Genomic DNA, 24,430 nt, shown 5'->3' with positions numbered 1-24,430 from the left:
TCCTATTAAGGGTTAAAGTGGTGAATCTGGGAGAAAAAAGATGCTTTTTTCCCACTTTTTTCTCGTAAATCTGTGACTTTTTTCGCACAGATTTGCTACTCTAAATCTCTTAAATCTGCAACTTTTTTTTCTTGTAGATTTGCCACTTTAATCTAGTAAATTTGCAACTTTTTTCTTGAAATATTACCTGAAGTTACCAAATATAGTTCTTAGCCTGATAAAGGGTTAAACACATGGATTTTCTTGAAAAAATAAATGTAAAAAAAAGTAAAAGTAAAATAAAAAAGTAAAAAATCCCATAGCTCTAGCACAATACTTTTAAGTTTTTTTTTAAAGTTTTCCCCTCTGAGCAAAATTTTAATATTAAAAAACACAAAAAGCACAAGAAGTCACAGGCCAAGAAGTGTGTGTGTGTGTGTGTGTGTGTGTGACTCACCTTTCCTTTCTTGATGCAGGTGTTGATGGAGTCCAGCAGGTCGGCTCGGTTCTTGTCGCTCTTGGGTAGTTCTGTCAGCTCTTTCCCGATCAGCTCCCCCTTGTGGTAGCCCATCATACGCTCAAACGCCGGGTTCACGTACTGCCAAGAAACCAGGAAGTTAGAGTTCTGCTTTTAACTGAACTAAAACAAAACACTTTACAATAACCAACTAAATGATGCTTATAGACGGTTTATCAACCAGTTATTAACCATTTACAAAGTGCTATACATATTTGATCTTTAAATGTTTTAAACCAATTTCTTAAAGGTTTATGAATCATTTCAAAATCATTAACATACTTAATATGGTGTTAAAAATGTTAAAATGAGTTCAACTAAAACTATTAATAAACTATTTACTGTAATTTATTGGTTTGTTAATGGTAAAGTAACTATAAATAAGCTAGGTTAATAAGCATGTGTGTGTGTTAATAAGCATGTGTGTGTGTTAATCACCTGTATGATGTGGTCTTCGCTGGTGATCTCCACGGCCTCCTGGCAGTGCTCCAGAGCCGTGAAGACGGAGTTACAGGCCCTGAGGGTCAACGGAGACACAGAAACCAGGATTATTACATTAAAAAACTAACTAATAATTAATTAAAAACCTCCTGCAGACCTTCAGAGAGCATCTTCTCTCCTAGCACCACACCAAGAATCCTCACTAGACCTTATTGATGCACTAATAGCTCTTATTGCACTAAACCTTCATTGTTTGTTTTTATTCTTCCTGTAAGTTGCTTTGGATAAAAGCGTCTGATAAATGGCTAAATGACTAAATGTAAATGTTATTAACTCCACTACCAACACAAGCACCACTTTCAATATTTGTCTCATGCATTTTCTTAAAATAATAATAAAAATAATGTAAAATAATCTATAAAATACATGGAACTTTGCACAATCCTACAACTCCACTCCAACTATTTTTTATATAAATTACTACATAATACTCTACTGCTCTTACTTTTTAACGATGCAATGTTTGACTTGTGCTTTTTTATTATTTTATCTATTTTCTTATCCTGCTGTATCTTATTTTATCTTATATTTTTTATTTATATTTCCCTGTTTTAATTGACTGTTTTTACTGTTTTCTATTGTGTCTTGCTGTTTTAATGTTTATGTAAAGCACTTTAAATTACCGTGTGTTGAATTGTGCTATACAAATAAACTTGCCTTGCCTAAATTAAAAAAACTTTTGCAATTCTTTCACAAGTTGCTTATTTTTCACTGGATTGTGTTGAAATTTGTACTAAACTTTAAGGACATTTTGCAAAGCATATTCATAGCATATGATTAATATTCTGTTTAACATGTTTTTCCAAATAAAAATATAAAAAATGAAACAAAATAAACTTCATTAAAGGGAACGATGAAGAGATTTAAACATACATGCTTATAAGAAAACAAGTCATCAGATTCTTAAAACAGATTTTTAAAAATTATTTTTTATTACTGTAAAACACTTTTTTCATGAATAAATGTTGAAAACTATCTTTAAGGTTTCTTGCATGTTACACAACAACAACAAATACTATAAATATAATAAAAATATAATATTAAAATTTTGCTCAGAGGGGAAAACTTAAAAAAAAACTTTAAAAAAACTTTAAAGTATTGTGCTAGAGCTATGGGATTTTTTACTTTTTTATTTTACTTTTACTTTTTTTTTTACATTCCAGCTGTTGATAATATGTTTTAATATTTTAAGCCAAGGATTTAAGGCATAACTGCACAGAGAATAATTTTTTTTTAAGAAAATCCATGTGTTTAACCCTTTATCAGGCAAAGAACTATATTTGGTAACTTCAGGTAATATTTTGAGAAAAAAGTTGCAAATTTACTAGATTAAAGTGACAAATCTACGAGAAAAAAGTTGCAGATTTACAAGAAAAAAGTGGGAAAAAAGCAACTTTTTTCTGCCAGATTCACCACTTTAAATCTCATGAATCTACATCATTTTTCTCGTAGATTTGCCACTTTAATCTTTAATGAACTTTTTTCTCAAAATATTATTTTCATGTTTTTTTTTACACATTCTGGCTGTATGTAATATCCTCCAATATTCTCTAGGGTTGAAATTTGGAATTTGCAAGTATTTCAATGAGTGCCCTATTAAGGGTTAAAGTGGTGAATCTGGGAGAAAAAAGTTTATTTTTTCACACTTTTTTCTCATAAATCTGCAACTTTTTTCACGCAGATTTGCCACTTTAAATCTCTTAAATCTGCAACCTTTTTTCTTGTAGATTTGCCACTTTAATCTAGTCAATTTGCAACTTTTTTCTCTGAATATTACCTGACGTTACCAAATATAGTTCTCTGCCTGATGAAGGGTTAACTGTGATGTTGAGGTGAGTGTCTATGTGTCTGTGCATGAAGGCGTGGCTGCATGATGTGTGTGGTTGAGGTGTTTTTCTCTGACTTACCTGAGTTTAAACTGGCAGCGCACCTCTCCATGTTCCATCTGTATGAGCTCATTATAGCAGGCTGACACACTGCTGTTCTCCACAAACCTCTGAGGGCCAAACAAGGTGAAGAGAGACAAAGAGAGAAAGTGAATGAGTCAGGCTTTACTCAGAGCAAGTTGTTTTTCTAACCGTCCGACGTCATTTTCACACCATCAAACAGCTCTAAGACACACAACAAGAGCCTCCTTTAGTGTCTCCAGTGTCAGCTAGATAAGAGAAGACGCTCAGTCTTTACAGAAGAGAAGGAGACTCACTCTGCTGAATCCTGCACAGAGCAGCGGGAGGACCGACGGCTCGTCCTGGTCAGCTGGTCTGATCACAGAGACAGAAAAAAAAAATCATTTACATCTGCAACCATCACTTCTCAGAAACATACGCTCAGTGGTGCACACTTAAATATAGGTGGAAGTGTAGATTAAAGGCCCTCAACACAGATTCTCTCAGTTTGTTGGTATATATATATATATATATTTATATTATTGATAAATATATGTAAGCAGTGTTGAAAAGTTAGTAAAGCTGGCAGCTGGAGTAAAAAGTCCAATATCTGCCTGTAAATGTAGTGGAGTAGAAGTATAAAGTTACATGAAATGGAAATACTTTAGTAAATGTACTTAGTTTCATTCCACCACTGTTGATAATATGTTTTAATATTTTAAGCCAAGTATTTAAGGCATAACTGCACAGAGGATAATACTTACTTCTGTGGCACGATGGCCAGAATAATTGTGTTTTCAGAGGGCTTCGTGGCGCGGATCAACCTGGAAACAAGACCAACAGATTAAAAGTCAGCAGGAGGTCACTCCATCCACACTGGGAGGAGCTGAGGAGGAGCTGAGGAGGAGCTGAGGAGGAGCTGAGGAGGAGCTGAGGAGGAGCAGCTGGACCAGGTACAGGTCAACATGATGTCATCGCCACTAAAGAACATTTCTGCTCTTTACACTGAAACACCAAACACATCATGTGCTCCAGAGGTTCAGCCACAAAGCCACACGGCTCTGGCAGGACAGAGCGCCGTGGCGGGGGCGGAGGAGGAGAGAGAGGAGGAGATGAAGGAGGAGGAGATGGAGGAGGAGAGGAGAGAGGAGAGAGAGGAGAGAGGAGGAGGAGGAGCAAACAGGGAGCCAAACTGTGGTGATCAGGAGACAGAGGAGACAGATGATCTGTTCCTTTACTGGAGGAAATAATGAAGCACTTATAATAAATCACTCTGCAAAATACATGCTGGTGGCTTTTAGTTTGTCCAAGAACTGTGTATGATAGTCTGTATCTAACAATAACTACTGTAGAAATACACACAAGGAGCTAAAAATACTGAGGAATATTTATATATGCACCATATCATCAGCCGAGTAACATAAAAACACTTTTAGCTTGCCTCGTTGTTTTTACCTGTATTCTTTCTGCACGTTTTACTACCTTATGATTCCTACTGTTCTTACCAGGGACTTGATTGTTTGATTGTTTTATTTATGTGTGAATGTTTCAAGATTTTTACTTGTGTTTTTGCATTTTGCACTGTACAACTGCTGCTTTGCAAGATGACAATAAAGATTTTGATTGATTGATTGATTGAGAACCAAAACTGAAAAGCAAATTGTTTGAACATATATAAACATCTTTAATAGACTTTATAACAACCATGAGCCACATAATGTCATGATCCGCTCCTGGCTTTCCATCCCCACTGCCTGTCTGCTAGTACTTTTCCACTCACCTGCCAGCCACTCCCACCTATCACTGCAACCACATTCACCTGTGCTCCCTCACCTGATCATCTGCCAGCCACTCCCACCTAATCAGTGCAACCACCTTCACCTGTGTTCCCTCACCTGATTTATACCCACTCCTTCCCCTCAGTCCTTGCCAGATTGTCTTCAGCAGCATGCTAAGCTCTCGCGCGTTTTTTCCCGGATTGCTTCCTTGGTATCGACCCTGCCTGTCCCTGACCTATCCTCGTCGTCTCTGCCCAGGTAACCTGATCTGCATTCCGTCCCTGACTACTCTGCCTGCTCGCCCCTTGTCTGTTTCCTGCCTGCTGGATTCCCTCCCCGGAGGTCTCCGCTGGGAAGTGGGACTGATTGGCTTCACTCTGTGTGTGATCTGTTACCTGTGTACCGGCTGTGGATTTTTGCAAACCTGTCTGAGCAATAAACTGTTTAACTGTTCCAACACTGGTCTCAGTCTGTGCTGTTCTTGGGTCCAACCTCACACCCATTACAGTACAATCTGGCCAGAAATGGACCCAGCTCAGATTGATGATCGGATTTCCCGTATGGAGGACATGTTAAATCAGCTGATTGCTGCATCTGCAGCTGCCTCCGCACAGAATCAGCAAGTCCTGGCACAAGTGCAGCGTGACATGGCGAACATCCACGCCCGCACCCAGTCCCTGGGGGTACCTCCTGCTTCGCCGGGGCCCAGATCTTCCTCATCAGCTTCGGCAAGCGCTGCTGCTCCGCCACCTGTTCCTCTCCCTCCAGTCCGTGAGCCTAATGTTGGAGCACCTGAGCGTTACGATGGCGATCCTGTCACCTGTAACGCCTTTCTCTGCAACTGCTCCATAATTTTTTCCCTGCAGCCACTTACCTTTTCCTCCGAAGAAGCCAAGGTGGCCTATACAATCAACCACCTCACTGGGCGAGCGCGTCTGTGGGGCACTGCAGAATGGCAGAGGGGGACTCCTGTCTGCCGCTCTTTCCCATCCTTTGCCGACGAGCTCAGGAGGGTCTTTGGTACCGGACCTCTTGGAGCCGACGCTGGACGAGAGCTATTGGATCTGGTCCAGGGGAGCCGCTCGGTCACGGACTATGCCATAGACTTTCGGACCAAGGCCCCCCTGTGTGACTGGAACCCAGCCGCTCTCCGCGACGTCTTTATGCGGGGGCTGGCCGGGTACGTCAAAGATGAGCTGGTAGCTTATGACCCACCGCCAACTCTGGAGGGTCTAATCGAGCTCGCCACCCGTCTCGACCTGCGCATCCAGGCACGCAGGAGGGAGAGACGCTCCGAGTTCCAGTCACGTTCTGCCCGGCTGCACAGGTCCGCTGACTCCAATCCTCCAGCAGCCTCTGCCTCCACCTCGTTAACCTCATCTACTCCTGTAAGCATGGGGGATCCAGAGCCTATGCAGCTGGGACGCACCCGTCTCTCACCCGAAGAGAGGGAGAGAAGGCAGAGACTGAATTTGTGTATGTACTGCGGCCAGCCAGGACACTTTGTCAGCCGGTGTCAAGTAAAAGCCAGAGCTCACCAGTGAACGGAGGCATGCTGGTGAGCTCCATCGATGGTTCCGCCTCCTCTAAAAGACCCAGCCTCACCGCCGAGTTTCTGCTGCCTTCCGGTTCCCACTCCATTGCAGTCCTCATCGACTCAGGGGCTGACGGTAGCATTATGGACAAGGCCCTCGCTCTTCGGCTGGGTCTCCGCCCAGAGAGACTGCCATCGCCGATCTCAGCCAGCGCCCTGGATGGACATGTACTGGGGAAGGTGACGTTCCAAACCAACCCTGTGCGCATGCTTCTGCCAGGGGGTCACAGTGAGGTCATCCAGTTCCTGCTCCTGTCCACACCAAGCCAGCCTGTCATCCTGGGGTACCCCTGGCTTTGCCTGCACAACCCCAACATTAATTGGACTACCTGTTCCATCCGGGAGTGGGGTGAGACCTGCCAGCAGACCTGCCTTCGAACACCGTCACTGTCACCAGCTTCTCCTGTTCCTGTTCCTACCCCAGATCTCACCGGAGTTCCAGAAGATTATCATGACCTGAAAGAGGTGTTCAACAAGGCTAAGGCAACCTCTCTGCCACCTCACCGCCCCTATGACTGTGCCATAGACCTACTCCCTGGCACTTCGCCTCCCAAAGGACGCTTGTACTCTCTCTCTGCCCCTGAGAGAGAGGCCATGGTGGAGTACATACAAGACTCCCTAGCGGCAGGGATCATCCGTCCTTCATCTTCACCTGCTGGAGCGGGGTTTTTCTTTGTGGAAAAGAAGGACAAGTCTCTGCGGCCCTGCATAGACTATCGTGGTCTCAATGATATGACTGTCAAGAACCGCTATCCCCTCCCACTCCTCTCCACCGCTTTTGAACTGCTCCAGGGGGCAACCGTGTTCTCCAAGCTCGACCTGAGAAACGCCTATCATCTGGTTCGCATCCGGGAGGGGGATGAGTGGAAGACGGCCTTCAACACACCTACAGGGCATTATGAATATCTTGTGATGCCCTTTGGTTTGACCAATGCCCCGGCTGTCTTCCAAACTTTGGTTAATGACTTGCTCCGGGATATGCTGAACAGGTTTGTCTTTGTTTACCTGGATGACATCCTGATTTTTTCTCAGAACCTAGAGGAGCACGTCACCCACGTCAGATCTGTTCTCCGCCGCCTCCTGGACAATTCCCTCTATGTCAAGGCCGAGAAATGTGAATTTCATGTACCCTCAGTCTCCTTCTTAGGGTACATAATTGCCAAAGACTGTTTGCAAATGGACCCGACTAAGGTCTCAGCGGTGACTTCCTGGCCAGTCCCAGAGACACGCAAGCAACTGCAACGATTCCTAGGATTCGCCAACTTCTACCGGCGTTTCATCAGAGGTTTCAGCTCCATTGCCTCTCCTCTCTCGGCCCTCACCTCATCCAACACATCCTTCCGCTGGACTGACGAAGCACAAGGTGCCTTCGACACTCTCAAGACTCGCTTCTCCACTGCGCCCATCCTCCAGATCCCCGACCCTGAGCGCCAGTTCATTGTGGAAGTGGACGCATCCAGTGTGGGGGTGGGGGCGGTTCTGTCTCAGCGATCCAGCATCGATCAGAAAGTCCATCCCTGCGCCTTTTTCTCCCGCCGCCTAACTCCTGCTGAAAGGAACTATGACATTGGTAATCGGGAGCTCCTGGCAGTGAAACTGGCCTTGGAGGAGTGGCGGCACTGGCTAGAGGGAGCCAAGGTGCCATTCACCGTGTGGACTGATCATCGCAACCTGGAATATATTCGATCTGCCAAGAGACTGAATTCCAGACAGGCCCGCTGGTCACTGTTCTTCGACAGGTTCAACTTCACACTGTCCTATCGACCCGGGTCTCGTAACATCAAGCCGGATGCACTTTCCCGACAGTTTCCTGAGTGTCCAGATGAAGCAGTTGAACCCTCCACCATCGTCCCAGCCTCCTGTCTCGTTGCTTCTGTCACTTGGGAGATAGAGGAGAGGGTGCGGGCGGCCACTGAAGACCAGCCTGGTCCTAGTTCCTGTCCCCCTGACCGTTTGTTTGTGCCGGCTCACCTCCGCTCTGATGTGCTCCAGTGGGGGCACGCTTCCCGACTCACCTGTCACCCTGGCATCCAGCGGACCCATGACTTCCTGCAGCAGCGCTTCTGGTGGCCATCGCTGGAGGAGGATGTCCGTGGCTATGTCAACGCCTGTCCTGTGTGCAACCAGAATAAGACATCTCGTCACCCACCAGCTGGCTTCCTGCACCCATTGCCTGTTCCTCATCGCCCATGGTCACACATCTCTTTGGACTTTGTTACTGGTCTACCTACATCCAAGGGCCACACTGCAATCCTTACAGTTGTGGACCGTTTTAGCAAGATGGTCCACTTCATTCCCCTTCCCAAGCTTCCCTCTGCCAAAGAGACAGCTGAACTGGTCATCCAGCACATCTTTCGCCTCCATGGACTTCCCACTGACATTGTCTCTGACAGGGGGCCCCAGTTCACGTCCATGTTCTGGAAGGAATTTTGCAGTCTGGTTGGGGCTTCGGTCAGCCTGTCCTCCGGCTTCCATCCCCAGTCTAATGGACAGACAGAGAGAAAGAACCAGGACCTGGAAACCAGTCTTCGCTGTTTGACCAACCACAACCCTGCTTCCTGGTCTGAGCAGCTTGTCTGGGTGGAATATGCCCACAATTCCCTCACCTGCTCCTCTACTGGTCTTTCCCCCTTCCAGTGTGCCTACGGGTATCAGCCTCCACTGTTTGCCAACCAAGAGAGGGAGGCTGCCTGCCCATCAGTGCAAGCTTTTGTTCACCGTTGCCGACGCACCTGGGAGCGGGCACGCACCGCTCTCCTCAGATCTGCTGACCGCTATGCTGCTGCCGCCAACAAGCACCGCATACCTGCTCCCGCCTACCAAGTTGGCCAGAGGGTCTGGCTCTCCACCCGTGACCTGCCCCTCAAGGTGGAGAACCGCAAGCTGTCTCCCAAGTTTGTCGGGCCCTTTCCCATCTCCCGCATCATCAACCCAGAGGCAGTACGTCTTCGGCTTCCCCAGTCCATGAAGATCCACCCTACATTCCATGTCTCCAGGATCAAGCCAGTCCGAGAGAGTTCTCTGGTTCCTCCCATGCCGCCTCCTCCGCCTCCTCAGCTCATTGATGGTGGTCCTGTGTATGCTGTCAGGCGCCTCCTTCGCTCTCGTCGCCGTGGACGTGGCATGCAGTATCTGGTTGACTGGGAGGGGTACGGTCCGGAGGAGCGTTCCTGGGTGCCAGCTCGGTTTATTGTGGATCCTCGGCTCATATCTGACTTTCATCGTCTGCATCCAGACCAGCCTGCCCCGTTCTCTCTTCCGCCTTCTGCAGGTTCCCCTGCGGAGGGGTCGTCTGATCCCCTGGTGGATGGGGGCACCGATGTGGCTGCCTCTTCCTGCTCATCTTCCTCTTCTATTGAGGAGGATGTCGACTCTGGGGACTCTGAGGAATTTTAGCCCTCCTCCGGACCCCCTCCACCCTCCCGGCTCGGTCTGGGACGTCTGGAGCCGTCCCTTGCCGGGGGGGGTACTGTCATGATCCGCTCCTGGCTTTCCATCCCCACTGCCTGTCTGCTAGTACTTTTCCACTCACCTGCCAGCCACTCCCACCTATCACTGCAACCACATTCACCTGTGCTCCCTCACCTGATCATCTGCCAGCCACTCCCACCTAATCAGTGCAACCACCTTCACCTGTGTTCCCTCACCTGATTTATACCCACTCCTTCCCCTCAGTCCTTGCCAGATTGTCTTCAGCAGCATGCTAAGCTCTCGCGCGTTTTTTCCCGGATTGCTTCCTTGGTATCGACCCTGCCTGTCCCTGACCTATCCTCGTCGTCTCTGCCCAGGTAACCTGATCTGCATTCCGTCCCTGACTACTCTGCCTGCTCGCCCCTTGTCTGTTTCCTGCCTGCTGGATTCCCTCCCCGGAGGTCTCCGCTGGGAAGTGGGACTGATTGGCTTCACTCTGTGTGTGATCTGTTACCTGTGTACCGGCTGTGGATTTTTGCAAACCTGTCTGAGCAATAAACTGTTTAACTGTTCCAACACTGGTCTCAGTCTGTGCTGTTCTTGGGTCCAACCTCACACCCATTACACATAAGCACTTTAATTAGTGGGGAATCATATCTAAATGCTTTAAAAACAAGTCATTTGTTCATATATGTTCAAAAGAAGAAGAATATCCAGCTTTTATTTGAGATATTTGCAATATTCTGAGATTTAAATGTTGCCTTAATATTTGAAATATTTTTCCAGGACTCAACAAGAAGAGGAGTAAAAAATACAGGACTAAATAGACTTTGTAAACTAATCTTAAAGTGCAGCACATCAGACAGTAATGGGGGACAAACGTAGACCAGTATCTCCCAGTTTGAACTCAACAAACACCTGGAAAAAACAGGAAGGAATAAAGTTATTCTGCAATCAAAGGAGGTCTCTGAAAAGTGGCCAGGGGCTTTTATTTCTGTGGAAAAACAGGCAAGAAAGAGAAAAAATAAGTCTTTTTTCTCTGTATTTGTCCTCCTCTTGGTCCCTCTGGGCCACCGTCCAGCTTTCATGTCAACAAACAAACTCACAATTTGCCGTTCAGCTTCACTCAAGAGCCACTCGGCTTCAACAGCCACTCAGGGGTTGTGACATCCAGTGTTGCTGCTGCTGCTGCTTCTCTTCAGAGCCAAACGCTGAACACAGCAACAGACTGCAGGCTGCAGAGAGAAGCTTCAGGCTGCAGAGAGAAGCTTCAGGCTGCAGAGAGAAGCTTCAGGCTGCAGAGAGAAGCTTCAGGCTGCAGAGAGAAGCTTCAGGCTGCAGAGAGAAGCTTCAGGCTGCAGAGAAGCTTCAGGCTGCAGAGAGAAGCTTCAGGCTGCAGAGAAGCTTCAGGCTGCAGAGAGAAGCTTCAGGCTGCAGAGAAGCTTCAGGCTGCAGAGAGAAGCTGCAGAGAAGCTTCAGGCTGCAGAGAGAAGCTGCAGAGAAGCTTCAGGCTGCAGAGAGAAGCTTCAGGCTGCAGAGAGAAGCTTCAGGCTGCAGAGAGAAGCTTCAGGCTGCAGAGAGAAGCTTCAGGCTGCAGAGAAGCTTCAGGCTGCAGAGAGAAGCTTCAGGCTGCAGAGAAGCTTCAGGCTGCAGAGAGAAGCTGCAGAGAAGCTTCAGGCTGCAGAGAGAAGCTGCAGAGAAGCTTCAGGCTGCAGAGAGAAGCTTCAGGCTGCAGAGAGAAGCTTCAGGCTGCAGAGAGAAGCTTCAGGCTGCAGGGAGAAGCTTCAGGCTGCAGAGAGAAGCTTCAGGCTGCAGAGAGAAGCTGCAGAGAAGCTTCAGGCTGCAGAGAAGCATCAGGCTGCAGGGAGAAGCTTCAGGCTGCAGAGAGAAGCTTCAGGCTGCAGGGAGAAGCTTCAGGCTGCAGAGAGAAGCTTCAGGCTGCAGAGAGAAGCTTCAGGCTGCAGAGAGAAGCTTCAGGCTGCAGAGAGAAGCTTCAGGCTGCAGAGAGAAGCTTCAGGCTGCAGAGAGAAGCTTCAGACTGCAGAGAAGCTTCAGGCTGCAGAGAGAAGCTTCAGGCTGCAGAGAGAAGCTTCAGGCTGCAGGGAGAAGCTTCAGGCTGCAGAGAGAAGCTGCAGAGAAGCTTCAGGCTGCAGAGAGAAGCTTCAGGCTGCAGAGAGAAGCTTCAGGCTGCAGAGAGAAGCTGCAGAGAAGCTTCAGGCTGCAGAGAGAAGCTTCAGGCTGCAGAGAGAAGCTGCAGAGAAGCTTCAGGCTGCAGAGAGAAGCTTCAGGCTGCAGAGAAGCTTCAGGCTGCAGAGAGAAGCTTCAGGCTGCAGAGAAGCTTCAGGCTGCAGAGAAGCTTCAGGCTGCAGAGAGAAGCTTCAAGCTGCAGAGAGAAGCTTCAGGCTGCAGAGAGAAGCTTCAGGCTGCAGAGAAGCTTCAGGCTGCAGAGAGAAGCTTCAGGCTGCAGAGAGAAGCTTCAGGCTGTAGAGAAGCTTCAGGCTGCAGAGAGAAGCTTCAGGCTGCAGAGAGAAGCTTCAGGCTGCAGAGAGAAGCTTCAGGCTGCAGAGAGAAGCTTCAGGCTGCAGAGAGAAGCTTCAAGCTGCAGAGAGAAGCTTCAGGCTGCAGAGAGAAGCTTCAGGCTGCAGAGAGAAGCTTCAGGCTACAGAGAGACGCTGCAGAGCCTCTGCTGGGCAGCAGATGGCGCCAACAAGCCCTCCACTGCTCAGTCCCAATGCTATTTAGATACTTCATTATTGATTCTTTGTCATTTATATAATTTAGTTATTCATTTTGCATTCCTTAACTCCTTAATAATGTTTGGAGCCTTTTGTGAAGAACCTTCCTGCATAATTTGGGTGCTCGTTCCAAATTAAGTAACTTTTCAAGGTGGTTTTGGCATCGAGATTGTCAGGAAGTGTTTGTTTTTGGTTCTTTGTTGCCATTTGTGTTTTAGTTAATTTTTTTTGGACACATTTTTTTTGTGTCTTTCTGTAGTGCTTGTTACTATAATTATGGTTATTTATGAGTCAGTGGTTGCTGTTCGAGGCCGTGTCGTACTGTGGTTAACTTGTTTCCTCTCTTGCAGACGGAGGATGAATTTGCACTAATTGTTGGAGTTCCTGTCATAAAAGGGTTTAAGCTGTCTGCTGTGATAATCTGCTGTAAATCTCACAATATAACAGTTTCACAACAAGATAAAAATAAACGTTGAGGCAGAGTTATAGAGTTATACGCTGCCTTGGCAGATAAAGTTTTTCTTTTTGACTTACTAACTCCTGAGTGATTAAATTAAACTGTTGATGAAGTAATCAGGCTTAAAAGTTGGAAACTGAATTACAGCTTTTATCTCTAGAAGAGAAGAAGCTTTTTTTATTTTTATACCTTAATGAATCTTTTTCCTCATCATCTATAACATCATTAAACTTGATGACATCACAAATTTGAGTTTCAGTTCTGTAGTTTTTGGATTTGGGAGAGAGTTTTTCATGTTTACTAATATTGCTGCCAGCAGCTGGTTAGCTTAGCTTAGCATAAAGTCAAAATAGTAAACAGAAGGGAAGCAGCTAGCCTGGCTCTGTCCAAAGGGAACAACATCTCCAGACATGATGTGCTGTCAATCTTCTCATGCAAATAAAGTCAATAAACACATTCCTAAAGTGTACTTTTTATTTCTTCTCCTAGGCAAGAATCCTTGGCTTTCTTTTTACTTTTTTTTTTACCCTTTTATTTGTCTTTTTTATCTCTAACTCTGTTTTGGATTGAGCTTTTATTACTATTTTATTCTATTTTATTTTATTGTTTTACTGTTTTTTAGTATTTTATTGTTTTTATTGTTTTTATTTATACCTATTTGTGTATGATTTATTCTATTTTAATAACTGTACAGCACTTTGGTCAACTGAGGTTGTTTTTAAATGTGCTCTATAAATAAACTTTGACTTGACTTGACTTTTCTTATCAGCAGCTTTCTCGGAGGAGTCAACCTGCAGAAATCAGTCCATCAAATCAGAAATCAGAAACAGAAGCAGGGAACTCTGGGTAAAGACTCACCGGCACACAGCTTCAGGCTCAAAGTAGCGCGAGTGGCGTCCGTCGATGACGATGATCTCGTGGTGTTTGTCCAGGAAACACTCGACGGCGGACTCTGGCGTTCGTGCGATGTTGCACCTGAAGCCGGCGCGGTCGCAGGCCCACCAGAAGGCGTCGCTCTGGCTGTCCTCCTTGGCGAACACCAGCAGGACCTGAAGGACGAGAGAGGGACGGACGCCATGTGAGACGCTGCTGGGACTGTCCTGATAATTACAGTCCTCACTACCAAGGTTATTATAGTTAACGAAAACTAACGAAATAACCAAAACTAGAATTGAAAAAACATTTTCGTTAACTGAAATAAAAATAAAAACTAGAATTTTTAAAAAACGATAACTAACTGAAACTGTATTGTGTGGTTACAAAACTAACTAAAACTAACTAAAATTATAGTGAAAATGTCCTTAGTTTTTGTTTTTTTGTCAACTTTTTTCATTCATAACTCAGTGTATTTATTTGAACATGCAACACATGGTGAATATGTTTACTGAGACTGGGATGTTTACACTAGAACCAAAATACAAAACACCAGAACTGTAAGAGTTAATAACCTTATTGGGGCTGAGATGATAAACCAAAGGAAATAAAGGAAACATTTATTATGACCTCTTTGAATCTGGCACCCAACACATAGCCCATTACAAAAAAACTAAAACTAACACTAAAACTAATAAAAACTAAACTAAAACTAAGCATTTTCAAAAAATAAGAACTGAACTAAAACTAGAAAACTCACTCTAAAAACTAACTAAAACTAATGGAATTTGAAAAGAAAAATTCACAACGAAATTAAAACTAAAACTAATGAAAAATCCACAACTATTATAGCCTTGCTCACTACATTTACTGCTCAGACAGGACATTCTGCATATAAACGTCTGAACAATACAGTAATAATACAGTAACTGGTGTTTTAATACTATTACTATACTTAGTATTTCAGTACTTTGACAGTGGTGCACTGTGTCCACCACTGCCTTGTTGTCTCACAGCATGAAAGTGTTGGAAACATGTACATTCAGTGACAGCAACAATATTTATAGGACAAAAACATGTTGTACTTTAGTTTCATCCATCATAATAACCAGCCCAGCTGTGTAACCCCCCCCATCACAAGATGAATGAACACACTTAAAAAGGACAAAATAATAAATAAACACACACAGTGACATAATAATCCCGCTACAGTCTCTCCTCTCTCTGAGGATATGTGGATTTCCGCCCACATATTCTCACATGACATGAAGAGCTCAGGGGAGTTTCAGACTCTAAACTGTTATAAACTGTTATAAACTGTTATAACTGTTCACCCATCTGTTCTGTGCAGCCGAATCTATGCATTAGCTCTGTGCATGCTGGGATACGGGACCATCAACAAGGGGGAATAAAATAAAACACCATCATGTCTTCTCACTGGGAATTATTCCTTCAACACAAGCTGAGCAGCTGACACACACACACACACCCACATTCTTGTTTTTCTATCTTTGTGAGGGCCCTCATTGGAATAATAAATTCCCTGGCAAGGTTATAATAGTTTGGGATTTTTCATAATTTAATTTAATTTAATTTTCGTTGTCAATTTTTGTTTTCAAATTCAGTTAGTTTTAATTAGTTTTTAGACTGAGTTTGCTAGTTTTAGTTTAGTTTTGGGGTATTTGTTGGGTGGGAGATTAAAAGAGGTCACAGTAAATGTTTCCTTTATTTCCTTTGTCTGATCCATCTTCATTATGTATGAAAAAAGTTGACAAAGATGAAAACAGGGACATTTTCATTATAATTTTAGTTAGTTTTGTAACCACACAATACAGTTTCAGTTAATTATCATCATCATGTAACCTTTAACCCTTAAAACAAAGTCTGGAATCTAAAAAAAGCCTTTAAAGAAGTGAGGACCGGCCGAAATGTCCTCACTTTGTAAAAATGTCCTCACGCTGTTGGTTAAAAACGTGTTCTGGTCCTCACTATGTAGGAAGAACAAGAACACACACACACACACACACACACACACACACAGACACACACACACACACACACAGACACACACACATGCAGCCTGCAGAGAGCCAACTCCTGTTTTTTGATCCCACACTGTGTTTTGACCACAAACACACCAGCCACCTTTGCCAAAGCGTGGAGGACACACACACACACACACACACACACACACACACACACACACACACACAAGCAGCTGGACTGCAGCCAGAACCAACAGCACTCAGCAGCTTCACCTCCTGACTTGCTCTCAGGACAACAAAGACACAGTGACAGAGGACAGCGAGGAGGTGAAAAAAAAATATATATAAATAAATAAATAAATATATATATATATAAATATACACACTTACTGTACTGTACTGTACAGTTAGTACTGGGCTAGTTACTGCATTTTAATTTTGGTGAGAATATTATACATACATATATATATATATATATATATATATATATATATTTTTTATTTTATTTTTTTTTTAAATTTATTTATTTATTTATTTTAATTTATTTTTATTTTGTTTTATTTTATTTTATCTTATTTTATTTTTTGCCTCGGAGCATCTTCTATCTCTAACTCTGTTTTGGATTGAGCTTTTATTACTATTTTATTCTGTTTTATTTTATTGTTTTACTGTTTTTAGTATTTTATTGTTTTTCATTGTTTTTGTTTTTATTTATACCTATTTGTGTATGATGTATTCTATTTTAATAACTGTACAGCACTTTGGTCAACTGAGGTTGTTTTTTAAATGTGCTTTATAAATAAACTTTGACTTGACTTGACTCAGAGCTAGAGGGTTGCTGGTTCGACTCCGGCCTGCAGCTCTTCTTTGTGGACTTTGCATGTTCTCCCTGTGTCAGTGTGGGTTTGCACCTGGTAACCTCCCACAGTCCACAAACATGCAGCTTAGGTTTAAATGGGGACTCTGAATTTCCCCATAGGAGTGAATGAGAGCATGACTTGAATGAATGACTTAACCCTTTATCGGGCGAAGAACCGTATTTGGTAACTTCAGCGGATATCCAAAATAAAAAATAAAAATATTTTGAGAAAAAGGTTGCAAATTTACTAGATTAAAGTGGCAAATCTACAAGAAAAAAAGTAGCAGATTTAAGAGATTTAAAGTGGCAAATCTGTGTGGAAAAAAGTCACAGATTTACGAAAAAAAAGTGGGAAAAAAGAAAAAAGCAACATTTTTCTCGCAGATTCACCACTTTAAATCTCATAAATCTGCACATTTTTTCTCTTAGATTTGCCACTTTCATCTCGTGAATTTATTTCTCTAAATATGACCCCCCTCCCCCTGGTCCGTATGTTTTTTTTACACATTCTGACAGTATGTAATATCCTCCAATATTCTCTAGGGTTGAAATTTGGAATTTGCTGCTAAGTAATCCTCCACACCTGCAGACAGGACACAGAGTGGAATATAAAGAAAGAGCAGGTGAGAACAGCAGCAGCAGCAGAAGAAGAAGAAGAAGAAGAAGAAGAAGCAGAAGAAGAGGGAGGGAGGGAGGGAGGGAGAAGATGAGCGAGTATTGGTGAGTGCTTGTGAAAGTCCACAGGCTTTGATCCGTGCTGGCTGTGTAACCATGGCGCTGCTTTGTGTAACCATGGTGCTAACACGTGAAATTCCACACAGACGCTAGCCAGCCGACCCCGGGACCACGTCTCTGACCCGCCACCCAAATATCAGCACAGAGGAGCCTGGTGGAGGCGCCGCAGGCTTAATAGATAGATAGATAGATTACTTTCTATCTATCCATTAAGCTGGCAGCGCCTCCTAATAAATAATAAATAATAATAAATTAATACCGACTGATGAACACACGGACACATTTAACTCCATCAGACTCACACTTCTGAGGATGAAACTCTCTGTTAATGATACAAACATGGATCTATGTTGTTGTACCTTTAAAGTAGCTGCATCATTTACATTTTCAACACACCGAAATAGTCAAAATGTCTCAGCACAATCATGGCTAGAAGAGGAACAACTCAAAAATGGAGCTAATTTGTGCAGAATATCATACACTGCAAAAAAAGCCAACTTGTATTTTTTGGCCTAAAACAGTGATTTAAGTTGGTAAAACTTGGAAATATAATTATTGACATTTAGGGCAATAATGTAAGTTAGCACAACAAAGGAAGCCAGTTGTCTGCTCAAAAACAAGTTGGTGAGTTGTTGTTACTTATATCTTTAAGTTGGGGTTCACAACAAGGGACAATAGTTCTGATAACTCTTATTTCTTTGTTGGGAAATGCAGGAAAGCGGTGAAATTCGGTCATTAGCGAAAGCTAGCGGCTAACTGATGCTAGCGGCTAACTGATGCTAGCGGCGCTGCTTGTTACAGCTACAAGAGTAGCCATTAGCGTATCAATGCTAACTCAAAATTGTGGTCGCAACATTAGCTGACATTTCATAGCGGCGTTACAATCGTGCCAATTCAGCACATTGCAGAAGTTAGCAGAAGTAAGGATTAAAAGTTATTACAATGTAAAATTATAAGTTAGTACAACTTACAGTTGAGTTGACAAAAATCTGAATTCAGAGTTGAGCAAACTCAAAAACAAAACTTAAAATATTTAGTTTAATTGTCCAACTTAAAATTTTATCGAAGTTTGTTGCCTTGAAATTTTGAGTTCACCCAACTTCTCTTTTTTTGCAGTGTCGTTATAATGACATAAATCATAAAAAAGAGAAAACACAAGTTCAAATTCTCTGATAAATTTGAATTAAATGGAAATGCTATAAACAATACTTTTCCAAGTGCCCACAAGTGTCAAGAATATTTTGGGGGAAAAAAATGTGTCTTCACATGTTATATATATTGAAGTATTTACATATTTGCAGCATCTCCTGTCCTCTCCTCTCTGATCTGTGTAAACAAATTTACAGTCAATAATTGTCACATGTCCGTCTCAGCAGAACCAATCATGCTGAGGAGCAGAAATTGATGTTTTTTAACAGGATTTACTTCTTCTAAACAGTGTTTTAAATGAGACATGTTGAATAAAGAGATTCCGACAGAAATATCACTATTTTAAGCTTCATTTGGCGACTTTTTCTAATGGAAACTATTGTAACCAATGATCGGTTCAAGGATTTCAGAAAGTTCAAATTCTGACAATAATGCTTGTTTTTACAGTTTTACAACGATAAACTGTGTATCTTTACAAATAGATGTTATTCAAGAGTTTGTTTTGTACATGAAGAACAAAATGATGAACAGAGATTTTTCAAAGATCCCTCTGAGCAACAGTTGAATAAAAGAAGAAATCTTTTGGTCTTTGGTAAAAGAAACTGAAAGATTATTTTTAAAATGTGTGCAGGTTTAAACAGGAACTGGTTCCCTTTGTTAGTGTCAAGTGACAGTAGTGCCGAAAACAAGCTGAATTATCAGGCAACATGTTGATTTTGCCAAATGTCAAACTTTACATAAGAAACTCCAGATTTTGAATAAGTGAATATCAGCTGAACATGCTTAGTTTAGACTGACAAATCAGTTTAAATCAATCTAACCACTGAGAGACAAACTGACTAACTAAATATTTAGAGTCTAATTGTTTAATTTAAGAGTCTTTTTCTCTGTCATGCAACAACTGAATAAAAGCCTCACTGTTCTTCTTTTGGGTCCAAAACAACTTCCTGTCTGACTGATACAGTATTAACCTCTGTTTGTTAGAATAGCTGAAGGGAAATCATCAATACACCAGCTGACTTTAGTGTCATGAATCTAGTTACACAAACACAAACCGTCTGTTATCGTCTCGCTGCTGGATGAAAACACGTCCAGTGAGTCTGCAGACTCTTGATCCTGCTGCTGCTGCAGGCTGACTCACAGTCTCACAGGTCAAAGGTCAGAGGTCAATCTGCTGTTTGCACACTGAGGCCAGAAGCCTTCTGACGCTGGGAGACTCCAAACACAGAGAGGAGTCACCCGCCGGGCCACCGGCCCAGCAAAACACAGTCTGAGAGTATATATATATATATATATATACTCTCAGACATGATGTATATATAGAGAATATGAAGGAACACGTCCTGGACCTTTGATTCTCTCTGTTTGGTTGGTTTGTTTAACATATATACACTACCGGTCAAAAGTTTTAGAACACCCCAATTTTTCCAGTTTTTTATTGAAATTCAAGCAGTTCAAGTCAAATGAACAGCTTGAAAGGGTCCAAAGGTAAGTGGTGAACTGCCAGAGGTAAATAAAAAAAGGTAAGCTTAACCAAAACTGGAAAATAATGTACATTTCAGAATTATACAAGTAGGCCTTTTTCAGGGAACAAGAAATGGGTTAACAACTTAACTCTATGGAGTCTTGGGCTATTTTGTCCATTTTTGAATTCTTTTCATGTCTTTGTAAGTCATTTTGTGTCTTTTTTTGGTCATTTTGTGTCTTTTTTTTGGTCATTTTGTGTCTTTTTTTAGTCCTTTAGTTCAACGTAAAATGTGATTTTGAATCTTTTTTTATTTTCAAAACACTATCATGCTCAATAAAGAATTTTAAATGTTGCAAATGTGCATTAATTTCAGAGTACACTGAGACATTAAACTGCATCATTTTCAATTCAATTCTGGAAAAGTTGGTGTGTTCTAAAACTTTTGACCAGTAGTGTATATTTATATATATCTCAGACATGATATATATGTATATATAGAGAATATGAAGGAACACGTCCAGGACAAAAAAAACAACAGGTTTTTTTTTTTACAGTGTAGAGTTCTGAGCTTTCCTCTGGCTGACAAATAGTTTTATCTCTAATTTCATTTTCATATTCACACAGTGTTTGCACCCTGCAGGAAAAAGGTTAAAGAAGCAGAATGACAAAACTTTTCAACAAGACGCAGCTCCACGTTAGTGAAATCTAACAGCATAAAACACATGTGGGCCTTCATCTCCACTAATCTGTGATGAGTGAACACATGAATCATTAGATAAGCTCAAGGAGGAGATCTGGAGAGGCTGAAACTATCCAGGGCTGCAGGCAGCAGCAGTAAATGTCAAGGAAAACTCCCTATATATAACTCTCTCCTGCAGAGCATTTTATCTCCCTCTTTTCATCTCTCCGTTCCAGGGGAAGGAGTGAGGGGCGGGTGGGGTCTCGGGTCCAGAAGGAGGCTGGAGGTGCATGTTTAAGGGTTTTATTGGGCCTGAGACCAGGTCTTAATAAAGCCCCTTGTCCCTCCACACTGCAAAAAAGCCAACTTGTATTTTTTGGCCTAAAACAGTGATTTAAGTTGGTAAAACTTGGAAATATAAATTACAGACATTTAGGGCAATAATGTAAGTTAGCACAACAAAGGAAGCCAGTTGTCTGCTCAAAAACAAGTTGGTGAGTTGTTGGTACTTATATCTTTAAGTTGGGGTTCACAACAAGGGACAATAGTTCTGATAACTCTTATTTCTTTGTTGGGAAATGAGGTCATGAGCGAAAGCTAGCGGCTAACTGAAGCTAGCGGCTAACTGATGCTAGCGGCTAACTGAAGCTAGCGGCTAACTGATGCTAGCGGCTAAATGAAGCTAGGGGCTAAATGAAGCTAGCGGCTAACTGATGCTAGCGGCGCTGCTTGTTACAGCTACAAGAGTAGCCATTAGCGTATCAATGCTAACTCAAAATTGTGGTCACAACATTAGCTGACATTTCATAGCAGCGTTACAATCGTGCCAGAGAAATTCAGAGTTGAGCAAATTCAAAAACAAAACTTAAAATATTTAGTTTAATTGTCCAACTTAAAATTTTTTTCGAAGTTTGTTGCCTTGAAATTTTGAGTTCACCCAACTTTTCTTTTTTTGCAGTGCACCTGCTCTGAATTTCTCTGGCACGATTGTAACGCCGTTATGAAATGTCAGCTAATGTTGTGACCACAATTTTGAGTTAGCATTGATACGCTAATGGCTATTCTTGTAGCTGTAACAAGCAGCGCCGATAGCATCAGTTAGCCGCTAGCATAAGTTAGCCGCTAGCATCAGTTAGCCGCTAGCATCAGTTAGCCGCTAGCATCAGTTAGCCTCTAGCTTTCGCTAATGACCGAATTTCCCAACAAAGAAATAAGAGTTATCAGAACTATTGTCCCTTGTTGTGAACCCCAACTTAAAGATATAAGTAACAACAACTCACCAACTTGTTTTTGAGCAGACAACTGGCTTCCTTTGTTGTGCTAACTTACATTATTGCCCTAAATGTCAATCATTTATATTTCCAAGTTTTACCAAATTAAATCACTGTTTTAGGCCAAAAAATACAAGTTGGATTTTTTGCAGTGCACCTGCCTGCTGCCATGTTTTTTGGCAGGATGAAGGAGGAGGAGGAGGAGGAGGAGGAGGAGGAGGAGGAGCTCAGCAGGAAGATGATTGGCATGCCAGGCCTCTGACATCATCACGGCTCTGGAGGAGAGCTGAGCTAAACTCACAAACTCCTTGGATGTCGGTCAGCTCGAGCACCAGCAAATTAAATGAAAGCACCTAATAAAAAGGAAGTGATTCCTGAGGCGGAGCTGGCAGAGAGGAGGAATCTCTGTGGCAGCTGGTAACCTCCAGGAACTCTGAGTTTCTCTGTTACATAAGGATAAATCTGAGCAGCACATGCTCTAATCCCTAACCCGGGATGAGCAGACAATCCCTGACTCAGCCTCGCTAACCTTCATACTCAGAGTTCCTCCGGGTGAAATCCTGCAGGACAAACAGCAGAACACATGATGCGTCTCAGGTACAAACACAGCGTCCTCTAGAGCAGCTGTTCTCAACCTTGGGGTCGGGACCCCAATTGGGGTCGCAAGATGATTTCTGGGGGTCACCAAATCAGTTTGAAAGTCAGCTCTGTCTCCACTGTGTTAATGTGTTTGTCTTTTTGGTCACTTAATGTCTTTTTTTGGTCATTTTGTGTGTTTTTTGGTCATTTTATGTGTTTTTTGGTCATTTTGTGTCTTTTTTTTGATCATTTTGTGGTCAATTTGTGTCTTTTTTGGTCATTTTGTTTCCTTTTTTTGGTCATTTTGTGTCTTTTTTTAGTCATTTTGTGTCTTTTTTTGGTGAATTTGTTTCTTTTTTGGGTCATTTTGTGTCTTTTTTAGTAATTTTGTGTCTTTTTGGTCATTTTGTTTCCTTTCTCTGGTCATTTTGTTTCTTTTTTTGGTGATCTGAACTGTGCGTGTGAGATTGTGTTCAGTGAGTGGGGGTCGCGGACAACATGCATGTTAAATTGGGGGTCACGACTCAAAAAGGTTAAGAACTACTGCTCTAAAGCCATGAGAGCTCCTTCAGCTCAGCAGATACACTATATACAGGCCGAACACAGCAATATGGTTTTTAGGATCAACTCCAGCTTTGATCAATCAGATAATCCACACAAACATATTGACTGAAACAGATAGAATACAACTTTACTCGTAGACGAACCTAAAAGAAGCCTCCACATTGGCTGTGAATTAATTTGATGAATGAATGAATGAAAGCAAGTCAATATTGTTCTGGCAAAAATACATTTTAAAATCATAAAAGGACAAGAAACAAGCTATGTACACTATCGGTCAAAAGTTTTAGAACACCCCAATTTTTCCAGTTTTTTATTGAAATTCAAGCAGTTCAAGTCAAATGAACAGCTTGAAAGGGTCCAAAGGTAAGTGGTGAACTGCCAGAGGTAAATAAAAAAAGGTAAGCTTAACCAAAACTGGAAAATAATGTACATTTCAGAATTATACAAGTAGGCCTTTTTCAGGGAACAAGAAATGGGTTAACAACTTAACTCTATGGAGTCTTGGGCTATTTTGTCCATTTTTGAATTCTTTTCATGTCTTTGGAAGTCATTTTGTGTCTTTTTGTGTCTTTTTTTGTCATTTTGTGTCTTTTTTGTCATTTTGTGTCTTTTTTTAGTCCTTTAGTCCAACATAAAATGTGATTTTGAATCTTTTTTTTACTTTCAAAACACTATCATGCTCAATAAAGAATTTTAAATGTTGCAAATGTGCATTAATTTCAGAGTACACTGAGACATTAAACTGCATCATTTTCAATTAAATTCTGGAAAAGTTGGTGTGTTCTAAAACTTTTGACCAGTAGTGTAGGTGAAGACATTGTAGTGGAGTTAAAACACTGCAGACGACTGAGAGAATCATCACGTTATTCATCACTAACACAGGACAGAAAGCTGCCATGTTTACAACCAGATCTCCAACCAGGACCAGAGAACAGAGCGTTAGTCAACCAGCCACAACGACTTAGAAGAGCGTTTCACGGCTCGCCGTCCAGAGAGGAGAGTCTAAAAACAGACATACGTCACTATACATAGACGAACGGTTGGCGGCTGTAGAAAAGGCTGCAGACTGTGAATTTAGGCTACAACCTTTGACCTATAGGTTTAGGACAAACACTTCCTGGTTGCTTGTTAGCTTTCATATTGATTTTAAAATCCTTTTATAGTTTATGAAGCACTGCACGGCCTCGCACCACGTTACATCTCAGAGATTTGTTTGAAAGGTGCTATATACCTAATGTGATTGACTGATTGATAGACAAAAGACAGTTTAAACAGTAAATAAATGTACCTAAATGCTGGAAAGTTAAGTAGTTAGGAGGGTGACGTGAGCCCCGCAAGTTACGTAAAAACATAAAAAAGGTTGTTTTTGGGTTTTTTCACCCGGCCGGGACATGAATCCCATTGTTCTGG

General features: G+C 42.4%; 1 protein-coding gene across 1 annotated transcript in view; it reads right to left on the bottom strand.

Annotated features, from left to right (window-relative positions):
• The window catches only part of pde8b (phosphodiesterase 8B), an 87,135-nt gene that overhangs the window by 32,238 nt on the left and 30,467 nt on the right, over nucleotides 1-24,430 (bottom strand). Inside the window, exons 3-8 of the mRNA XM_059358082.1 lie at nucleotides 13,717-13,907; nucleotides 3,648-3,707; nucleotides 3,201-3,258; nucleotides 2,905-2,993; nucleotides 935-1,013; nucleotides 437-577 (exon numbers count right to left, since the gene is read on the bottom strand). Of these exons, the coding sequence (XP_059214065.1) occupies nucleotides 437-577; nucleotides 935-1,013; nucleotides 2,905-2,993; nucleotides 3,201-3,258; nucleotides 3,648-3,707; nucleotides 13,717-13,907 (618 nt within the window). The remainder of the gene's footprint in view (nucleotides 1-436; nucleotides 578-934; nucleotides 1,014-2,904; nucleotides 2,994-3,200; nucleotides 3,259-3,647; nucleotides 3,708-13,716; nucleotides 13,908-24,430) is intronic.

Source organism: Centropristis striata, chromosome 19, assembly GCF_030273125.1.
Source record: "Centropristis striata isolate RG_2023a ecotype Rhode Island chromosome 19, C.striata_1.0, whole genome shotgun sequence".
Taxonomy (NCBI): Eukaryota; Metazoa; Chordata; class Actinopteri; order Perciformes; family Serranidae; genus Centropristis; species Centropristis striata.
The sequence above is the reverse complement of the archived record's forward strand: the minus strand, read 5'-3'. Positions and strand labels throughout refer to the sequence as shown.